General features: G+C 38.1%; 2 protein-coding genes across 4 annotated transcripts; both read right to left on the reverse strand.

Annotated features, from left to right (window-relative positions):
• Window positions 1-570: 570 nt before the first annotated feature.
• On the reverse strand, window positions 571-9,834 carry LOC102613304 (pentatricopeptide repeat-containing protein At5g64320, mitochondrial). Of its 3 annotated transcripts, XM_025102059.2 has the most exons (5): window positions 9,624-9,834; window positions 4,474-6,857; window positions 4,292-4,362; window positions 1,118-1,318; window positions 571-1,027 (listed from the first exon to the last, which is right to left on the reverse strand). In XM_025102059.2, the coding sequence occupies exon 2, from the start codon at window positions 6,753-6,755 to the stop codon at window positions 4,569-4,571; it is 2,187 nt and encodes a 728-aa protein (XP_024957827.2). In that variant the 5' UTR covers window positions 6,756-6,857; window positions 9,624-9,834; the 3' UTR covers window positions 571-1,027; window positions 1,118-1,318; window positions 4,292-4,362; window positions 4,474-4,568. The 3 variants fall into 3 exon arrangements, with proteins under 3 accessions (XP_024957827.2, XP_024957828.2, XP_052288174.1); XM_025102060.2 differs by lacking the exon at window positions 9,624-9,834 and having other exon boundaries at window positions 1,118-1,348; window positions 4,474-7,137; XM_052432214.1 differs by lacking the exons at window positions 571-1,027; window positions 1,118-1,318; window positions 9,624-9,834 and adding an exon at window positions 1,364-1,979 and having other exon boundaries at window positions 4,474-7,137.
• Window positions 7,601-8,914, reverse strand: LOC127899115 (cytochrome P450 89A2-like). The gene has a single exon (XM_052432087.1). It carries the CDS (start codon window positions 8,912-8,914, stop codon window positions 7,718-7,720), a length of 1,197 nt encoding a protein of 398 aa, XP_052288047.1. The 3' UTR covers window positions 7,601-7,717.
• Window positions 9,835-10,280: the final 446 nt, after the last annotated feature.

A 10,280-nucleotide genomic window follows, 5' to 3' on the forward strand; every position in this document is an offset into this window, starting at 1 on the left:
CATTATTCAAAGGTTATTGGACATAAAGATTGTATCAACAATCAAGTACTTGAAGCTTCCGGACATTCTGCACTTTCCGCTAAGAAAATATCAATCAACCATCCCATTCATTCACAATGATTTCTACTTAATTCTACAATTTAGCTGAAAAGCACCACCATTGCCCACAATTAACTCATGCCATAATTTGGCTAGTCACAAGGGTCGAATTAACCAATGCAACATGCACTAAACACTTTGAATATATCATACATCTCACAAGTCAGAAACCTTCAAAGAGATGTGAGGTATTGAATTTTTTACAACGAACAGGATTTATCTACAAACATGACAGAGGCTTTAAAAGAATACGATATACAACTTTTCTAAGTAAATCGAGTGGTCGCTCCAAATACCTGTACATCTGGCGTGGTTTTGTGGAGGATTTACGGCATTGTTTTAAATGAGTTTTCAGTAGACCCCAAACACCGTTAACAATATCCGTCCAAATTAATATTAATTCCTTATTTTTCAATTACGGAAATGTAACTAGTTATATAAATATTCTATATGTCAAATTCAAAAGAAAAGAAAAATAATATTTTGATAAAATACAACAAAAATTTATGTAAACCAGAGATTGTAGGGTTTTCACACATCATCATCCATTAGAACTAAATGTTGGGGAAGAACTATACTAATCCCAAAACCGAAAAATTTCAAGTCATGTGCTCTAAAACACCAGACAGAAACAAAACATTACTCCTCCTCCTGGTAGATACATGTATTTTAAATAAACTGCAAAAGCTTTCAAAAGAGAGACTATAATTCGCAGAAAAGGTTCAAATTTTCATGGGGGCTCCTGCATTGGCCTCACGTAGTATTCACCCTTCGAGTGCAATGATAGCAAAAGGTAAGTTATGATTTTTGCGGAGTAGATGAAGGTTGATGATATCGTAATCATTGACTGCATCATTAATTCCATTCTCGTGACCAAGTGGGACCCAAATATCTCTCCATGGATTCTCTTTTACGCTCAGGATCCAGGCTACAATACAAGCATAATTAAAACAGTCAATTTTTTTCTTTTAAGTTAGGATGTTCTTGTGATTGCAATTGATGAACTAAAAAAACTTACCTAATTCTGAGGCCACGAAGAGCATAATGCACAGCACTTGCGCAAGTATAAGCCGGAGCTATAGCAGCTGCAGGAACTCCCTGTACAACAGTTGCCAAAGCAGATCCAGGGCTGGCTCCACTCTGGTACATTTTCAGGGGTATTTGTTTGAACTAGAGCAGAAGCAGATCTCACGAGGCCATCACTGAGACTCTCACAAGCCTATCAAAACTCTGCAGATCAGTACCTTATCTATAACAAATACAGTACTCAAAATTTTATTTGAGTAAACAAGATAAGGAACATTAGCAGCTTATATAAAAAAAGGAGATAATGTGACTTGGGACTCTTATCATCTTACTTTTGAAGCATCTACAATCATAAGTATAGTACAGACAACATTGATATATATAAACATTTGAAAATGATGGTTTCTTTTAGCTGTTCAGCAGACATGCCGGGACACAATAAGGGAACTCTGCAGAGTGCAAACTATATGTTGCATCAATTCATAGTTTAAAAAAATAAAAATTTACCCATATGTTTAATCACCTTAGGATAATTGCAGAGCTTCTTAAGATTGAAGTAATCAAAATTTTCCCATAGTTTAATTACCTTTGGATGATGACAGAGCTTCTTATGAGCTGTGATATAAGCCAAAATATTGGATTGCTTAGTTTCTTTAGAGATACCTGTGGGGTTAATGACCAATATGAATATAAATCTCCTGGTCCTGATGCGTACTCGTTGACAGTGTATCAAGACTGTTGTGATGTTCGTAAGCAGAACCTGCTAGAGGTATTTAAGGAATTCTACAAGTTTGGTGTTGTGAACTCTTCTACCAACTCTGCCTTCATTTGCCTTATTCCAAAGAAGAAAGAGCCTTCAAAATTGAGTGAGTTCAGACCCATCAGTTAAGTGACAAGTCTTTACAAGATCATTTCTAAGGTCCTCTCTCAGACTCAAGGAGGTGTTAGGGGAGACCATCTCTTACTCTCAAGGTGCTTTTGTGAGGGATAGACAGATTTTGGATGCAGTTATAGAAGCTAATGAAGCCATGGAGGAGTATGAAAAAGCAAAAGACCTGGTCTTGTTTACAAAATTGACTTTGAGAAAGCTTATGATCACGTCGATTGGGAACTTTTAGATTTTGTGTTGGAAGCTAAAGGTTTTGGGCAGAAGTGGAAAAGTTGGATGAATGGCTGTTTAAATTCTGTCAGTTTTTCTACCTTCCTAAATGGTAGACCTAGAGGTAAGATTTATGTTCTAGAGGTCTTTGACAAGAGGACCCTCTCTCTCCCTTCCTATTGACAATTGTGGTTGATGTACTCAGCAAATTAATGGACAAGACTCAAGAATCTAGAATGGTTGAGGGTTTCTCAATTGGTAAAGAGAAAATCCTGGTTTCTCATCTTCAATTTGCTGATGACACAATTTTCTTCCATTTTGACGATATAGGGAAATTTCATAACCTTCCCAGTTGTGGATTTCTTTTGTGCATTTTCTAGCTTAAATATTAATTTGAGGAAGAGTTCAATTGTAGGCATAAATTTCCAGGAACAAAAGTAAATTGACTTGGTTTCTTCAGTCCCGTGTGAGATTGGGAATTGGCCTCTAAAGTACTTAGGATTACCTCTTGGGGGAACCCTTTGGAAAGCTAATTTATAGGCTCCAGTCTTAGGAAAAGTTGAGAGGAGATTGGATATATTTCAAATTCCTATCCAATCTGTCAGCTTGTCTTCCAAAGGAGGGAGACTAACTCCTATCCAATCTGTTCTTTCCAGCCTTCCTACTTATTTTATGTCTTTATTTCAAATTCCTGTTTCAGTGGCTAAAAGGATAGAAAAGGCTATGAGGGATTAATAGATGGAAGGCCTAGGGGAGGGTAAAAGTATCATTTGGTCAATTGGAGGGTAGTTTCTCAACCACAATCCAAGGGAGGTCTAGGGTTAGGAAATATTATTAACAGAAATAAGGCCTTGCTTGGGAAGTGGTTATGCAGGCTTCCTCCTGAAGTTAATTCTCATTGGTATAGTGTTATAAAAAGAATGGGTTGCATGAAAATGGTTCGGATGTAGCTGATGTAGTCAGGAGGAGTAGTAGATGCCCTTGGGTGTTTATTTCAAAAGGGAAAACAGATTTTTTATCCAATATTAAGCTGATAGTTGGTAATGGGCAGAGAGTTAGATTTTGGGAGGATTGTTGGATTAGGGAAGCTGCTCTTTGTGATCTTTTCCCTCGATTAAATAGGCTTTCTCCAGGTCGTGAGTGTTCCACAGCTAGCATGCTTAAGTACTCTGTTATGCAGTGGAGTTGGGATTTTAAGTTCTTTAGAAACTTGAATGATAGAGAAAATGAGCTATGTGCTGAGATGCTTCAGATTCTACATGAGGTTTATCTTAAAGATTTAAGAGGGGACATGAGAGCTTTGAATTTAGATAAATCAGGATGTTTTTCCACTAAATCTTACTTTATTAGACTCATAGATAACCCAATGCTCCCTCATTTTCTCCTTCTCACCTGATATGGAAAGCTAAAGTCTCCACCAAGGTGAAGATGATGGTTTGGTCTGTTGCTCATAGAAAAATCAACACAAATAACATGATTGAAAAAGAAGACCTAATATGGCAATGTTTCCAGATTGGTGAGTCATTTGTAAATATGCATCAGAGAATGTTGATTATTTGTTTCTTACTTTTTGTGGTCTAAGTTGTTTAAGATCTTTAATTTGAGAAAGCAGGGGTTCTATGGGACTGTGCAATCTTGGCTATTTTTTGGTTCTTGTGAAATAAAAGAAACTAGAGAATCTTTGATAACAAAGTTGGGGAAGATCCTTCACATCTATGGGACAAAGTGAAGTTCTGGACTTCCCTCTAGGCATCCATAACTGCTGAATTCAAAGATATCTCTTTCCTTTTTTTATTTTGCTTAATTGAGAAGCTTGTGTGTCCTAAGAGGGGGATGCATTCTTAGTGAGCTATGTTGTTTTCGGGTTTTGGAATATTTTTGGTCTACGTAGTTTTTCAAGTGTTTGTTTAGAATTGGACTTCTCATCCTTGCTTTTGTGGATTTGTAGTCCCACCAATCCTTGTACATATCTCAAATAGTTCTTTGGATATCTTTTGTTTCTTAGCAAAAAAATATGAATGAACATTTTTTTATCAAACTTGGTAACTAAATAAGAATGAAACTCACATTTTCATGTATAAGGTGGTTATATAGTTCTGACTGGAGTGGAGTCAACTTGCAGCAAACAACTTCACTATCTACAGGTGAAACATAGAATAAAAAGTGGCAGAAATTAAACTCAAGATAAGGTGAGATAAATAAAAAAGTGATTGGACCAAAAGAACTAAAAAAAAAAAAAACTTAGAGACCTGAAACAATTTCATCAACCGATCATAATTGGAATTCCCCACGTGGCCAGCTTCCTAATGTGCTCTTTCAATTGATGAACCAGCGGATTTTATGTCTAGAAGTTCCAACTCTCCATATTAATTTCTTTCACAAGGTTCCGGACCAAGATATACCAGGTAGCATCATTAGGTACAAAGCCATTTGCTACTCCTTTATGAAGAATTAAAAAAGCATCATCAAAAAGACCCTCCTTGAAGTGCCAACTAATCAAAGTGTTATATGTAACAGCATCTGGATAGATTCCTTCAGCTTGTAGCTTATCAAAAAGATTTAAAGCCTCTCGAATGCAACCCATCTTGCACAAACCATTTATCAAGCTGTTATAAGTAACTATATCTGGTGTCAAACCTCGATGAATCATATCCCTTAGAAACTCCAGTGCTGTATTTGCTTTCCGCGTTCTACAGAGCCCATTAATTAATATATTGCACGAGATACTACTAGGTTTAATTCCCTTTCTCATCATTTCTTCAAACAGCCCCAAACCTTTATCAACGGCCCCTGCATTGCACAGTGCTTTTATTAGACCATTGTAAGTAATTTCATCAAGAGGACATCCCCTAAACAACATATCGTTTACAAGCTTATGTGCTTCATGGAGAGATCCTCTTCTTAGAAAAGCATGAATTAGTGTGTTGTAAGTTACTGTGTTGGCAGTTACACCCTCCAATAACATATCCTGATAAAGACCCAAAGCTTCTTCAATACGATCACCCTTGCACAGGCCAGATATTATAGAATTAAATGTATATATGTCACGCTTGCAGCCTTTGCTAGGCATTTCACCAAAAATTTCCATTGCCTCAAGGATCTTACCAGCACTACACAGAGCATGTATAAGGCAATTATATCCAACTGTATTCAAACTAAGCCCCTTGGACAACATCTCATTTACGATTATATTAGCTTTTTCTAGTTGGCCTTCCTTGCAGAACCCGTCAACTAATATCGTGTAGGTGACGATGTTAGGCTCACAACCCTTCACTGCCATCGCATTAACCAATTCAAGAGCTGAACCTAAACGCCTCTGCTTACACAGTCCATGAATCAATATGTTAAAAGTAAACACATCAGGGTTACAGCCAACGCTTAACATGCTATCATAAAAAATAGCCTTGGCTTCATCAAAACGTCCACTTATGACATACCCGTTAATCACGGTGTTGAGCAGCACAACATTTGCAGATGGTATCTTGTTCAACAATGCCCTTGCTTCATCAACTCGCCCAGTTCTACACAACCCATGCATCAAAACTCCATATGTTATATCATCAGGGGTGAATCCTCGGACAAGCATCCGGTCAACCAATTTTGCTGCCTCATGAATCCGGTTGACCTTGCACAGGCCATGGATAACATCATTGAAGGTCTGAACATCAGATGTGCAACCCATCAGAATCATTTCTTCCAAAAGCATTAGTGCTTCACTCACTCTATTACTCTTGGACAATGCATGTATCAAAGTCTGGTAAACCACAGAATTCGGCACACACCCATGTTTGGTCATATCCCTTAGTAGGGAGCATGCAGAATCCACTTCATTAACCATACAGAGTGCTTTCATCACAACCCCAAAAGTATAAACAGTCGGTGAAATACCCTTACTCAACATATCATAAAACAAATTTGGCGCAACCTTATGACAATTACCAGCCACTAAAACATCCAAGACAACATTATAAGACCTAAAAGTAGGTTGACAACCATAAACACTCTTCATATCCAATAACAACCGAGTAGCTTGCCCTGGCACTCCCCCTCTTCCGTAATATTTCATAATCAAAATGAAAAGGGACTCCCTGAAAATAATACCCTCTTCTTTCATTTGCAGTAATACACTGTCTATAACTTTAAACTCCTTATTGGCACCAAGTTTATCTATGAACACATAGTACACATCAAAAGTATGACAATAGCCCTCCTGGGAACCTGCCCAAGTGAAAAGCTCCATGGATGTGTCCACGTCAAGTGGCAATCGAAGTAATTTACATAGCTGAAAAGGTGTAATTTTATGGAGAGACTTTCTAAGCTCGTTGAGATCAAATGGTTTGAGCAATCTCTCCCACTCATTTTCAGATTCTGAGTCATTGCTTTGACAGATACTTCTAGCTGTACAATTTCTATAATCAATAGTACAACTGTTGCTAAACCCAAATGAGAAAAATACAAAAGAAGGTCTTTTGAAGAGAGATTTAAAGAGGGTTTTGCTCATATGTGAAGTGAGCTTTGGACTTTTTAACATGGAGTGTGTCAGTCAATATGTAGCCGAAGAGATAAGAAAGAAGACGGAAACTAACCATTCAACGACCATGCCTCTCCAGACAATATGCTGCGTAATTATATTCTGCAACAAAAGAATAATACTGTACTTATATTATACCAAAAAGAAACTTCACAAAAGAAAATTACAAGAGGAACGTTCATGATATCATCTTATTTCCGGCGGATGGAGGATGAGACCGGTTAGACAAACGGCGATGGTATAACGGTCATTAGAGACGGTGGGCCTTTTTTTCTTTTTTCTTTTTTTTTCGAGAGAAAATTGAGATTAAGGAAATACTGTTGAGAGGAAAACACAAGGGAGGGAGCGTCTGGAGTTACGCCATGTTGGTGGCTTGTTGTTGTGTGTGCATGTGTGTGGTAATAAAATGTGTTCACCTATGACTTTAAGACATGTTAGGCCTCGCTTGATTTGCTCACGTGCCACGTTGGAAAAGAAAAAGGGCAAAAAGCAAAAAATAAAAAATAAGAGGATGCTGGTGTCAGCCCCGGGTCAAACTCCGAACTTGAAAAAACGACGTTGTTTTAAGGACCAATTTTTTGTTAGGATACATGAGCCGCTTTCTTCAGGCAACGATGTCGTTTTCAGGACCATTTTTTGGTTTTACTCCATTCAATAGGTTAGAGGCAAAGAAAACATGAATAAGGGCATGACGCTTTAATTCAATAAACAAAAACAATAAAAATTGGGAAATTTACACAAATAACCAAAAAAAATTTGTTATTTTCACAACTAACCCCTCAACTTTTTTCCTATCAACATTAGTCAATAATCATCCCTAGTGCCGAAAATGCCCCTCCCATAACATTATCTTTTCGTCCTCTCCTTCCTCTCTCTCTCTCTCACCGCCGAATTCACTACAAGATCTACTTGATGCATTATCAAGATCATCATTTGTATATGCATCTGACTCTGGCGTTGTTTTATTTTAGGTGGTGTTTTATTTTAGATTTTTTACCAAATAATTGTAGAGTGATTTGAGCATGATTTGCTGCAGCTGCTGCTTGCAGAAGCCGAGTAAACTCTTGCTTCTCAGTCAAATCAACCTCATCACCATCCACAGCCTTCCACTCAAAATTCCAAACCAAATTAGCCACAAAATACTCTAAATAAAGCATAGCCAAACCAAAACCGGGACAGATCCTCCTGCCAGCACCAAATGGCATCATCTTAATTTCCCTACCCCCCGTTATGTCAAAATCTTGATCATGATCATTCAAAAACCTCTCGAGCTTAAACGCCATCGGATCCTCCCAAACTTTCGGATCCCAACCCATGTCGGCCACCATGAAATTCACACTCCCGTCCTTTGGTATCACGTACTTATCATCAAGCACGAAATCCTCTGTCACGGCATGTGGCAACACGAAATGCCTAGGCGGGTGCCTCCTCAGTCCCTCTAAAATCACTGCTTTCAGATACGGCATCTCCTGCAACTCCTCATTTTTCACCTCTTCATTTTCACCAACAACTCCTCTGATTTCCGTATAAACCTTCTCTTGAACATGCGGGTGCTTCACCAGATTGGCCATGATCCACTGTAGCACCGTGGAGGTACTTTCAGTGCCCGTGCTGAGAAATTCTGAACACAAACTCACAATTTCCTCTTCGCTAAGCTTTCTTTTCTCTTCATGAAGCTGCAAATCTAACAGAGTATCCACATACGATAACACATACTCTTCCTTGTTGACACCGAGGCTCTCTTCTTCTTTCATCTTCTTTCTTGCTCTTATCAAAGTAACCAATACGTTTTCTTGATCTCTACGCACCTGCAAGAACTGTATCCACTTCTTAAGAAAAACAATTTTTGTTAATCTTGGCCAGAAATTCAGTATATTGAACTTGCCAACAGCCAACAGCAGTCTGCGCTGAACGTTCTCAATTTTTTTTATTTGGGATTCATCAAGCTTGTCTCCGAAACACATGAGCACCAACAAGCAAAACATGGCGTATAGAAAATGATCAAGAAGACGAACGGGGACAGGGCGGTCCACATTGAAATCAGTTTCAATCTCACATTCACCAGCTAGAAGGGGACGAAGAAGTAGAGGTGCCATGCAAGCCGCCACTGTTGAAGTGCTCATTCGATTTTGATTTTTAGAAGAAGCAACAGCTTGCATTATCATAAATAGGTGCGACAGGCTGCCTGTCGCACCTACTCTTGGTGCGACAGGTGCCTGTCGCACGAAATCATGGTGCGACAGGCAGCCTGTCGCACGAAATCTTGGTGCGACAGGCTGCCTGTCGCACCTATTCTTGGTGCGACAGGTGCCTGTCGCACCTATTCTTGGTGCGACAGGCAGCCTGTCGCACCTACTCTTGGTGCGACAGGCAGCCTGTCGCACCTGTTTGTAATCGCACTAAATCAAGTTCGCAAGTTAAGAAAATATCTCTTACTGCTCGGTGATACGTATTAGTGTTGGATCTGGATGGATTATGCTGTATTTGATCGGAGTTCATTTTTACCATTCGCCGTTGCCGTTGCCGTTTGTCGTCGCTGATGATAATTCAAGAGTACAAGACTATGTTTCGTTTGATCAAGGGGGAGAAGAAAAGTTGCTTTTGGTTTGTAAACAAGGGTAATTTGGGAAGAAAACATTGTGTTTGGCTAATGTTGATAGAAAAAAGTTTGAATGGCTCATTGTAAAAATTACAAAAATTTTTAGGTTATTTTTGTACATTTCCCATAAAAATTAAAAAAGAATCTCTAACCAAATAATCAAAGAAGGTAAAACCAGCAACCTAGTTGAGAAGGATAGACACGAAAAAAAAGACTAATAAATAAATAAAAAAGACAAAACCTAAATCAGCCAAAGATTGAAGCATTACATCAGGTGCATAAGTGGCCGCCACTTTGTGAGTGGTTGTGGCTATCGCGTGATGGCTGTCGATGGTAGTGACAACAGCAGAGGGTACACATGATGTCTGATTTGTGGGTGATTTCAGAAGAATTGTGGCTGGAGATTTTGATCGATAACGGCGGATTTGTGGGGAGAATTTTGGCTAGAGATCTCCATCGATAATGGAAAGGAGAAAAACTTTGCAAATGGTGCGTTTTCGGCATAAGGCAAACGGTGCGTTTTTGACTTAATAAAATGGTGCATTAGTTTGGAGTTTGACCCGGTACAAATAGCTTTTTACCTAGTGGATACCTGATGCAGATGAAATATTGTAGTCAGATGGGAAAGCACTCATTTTTAATAATCAGAATCTTTTGGTGTAAAATATATACAATAAAAAACTTTTATTTTAGAGTGATTCTGTACACACTATTAATTAAAAAAAAAGATTATGATATTAGTTTGTACTACTTATAAATAAAAATACATTTCATATTATATAAGTTATAGTTTTTTTTAGATTCCATCTTAAAAAATTTGCCTCCATATAGTAATAATTATTTGTATATTCCCAACAAAATATGTTGTGTCACATTAAATGTTTAAGATAAAATAAAATAAAAATTCAAAATTGTTTAGGACTAAG

This window comes from Citrus sinensis, chromosome 8, assembly GCF_022201045.2.
Source record: "Citrus sinensis cultivar Valencia sweet orange chromosome 8, DVS_A1.0, whole genome shotgun sequence".
In the NCBI taxonomy this organism is placed as follows: Eukaryota; Viridiplantae; Streptophyta; class Magnoliopsida; order Sapindales; family Rutaceae; genus Citrus; species Citrus sinensis.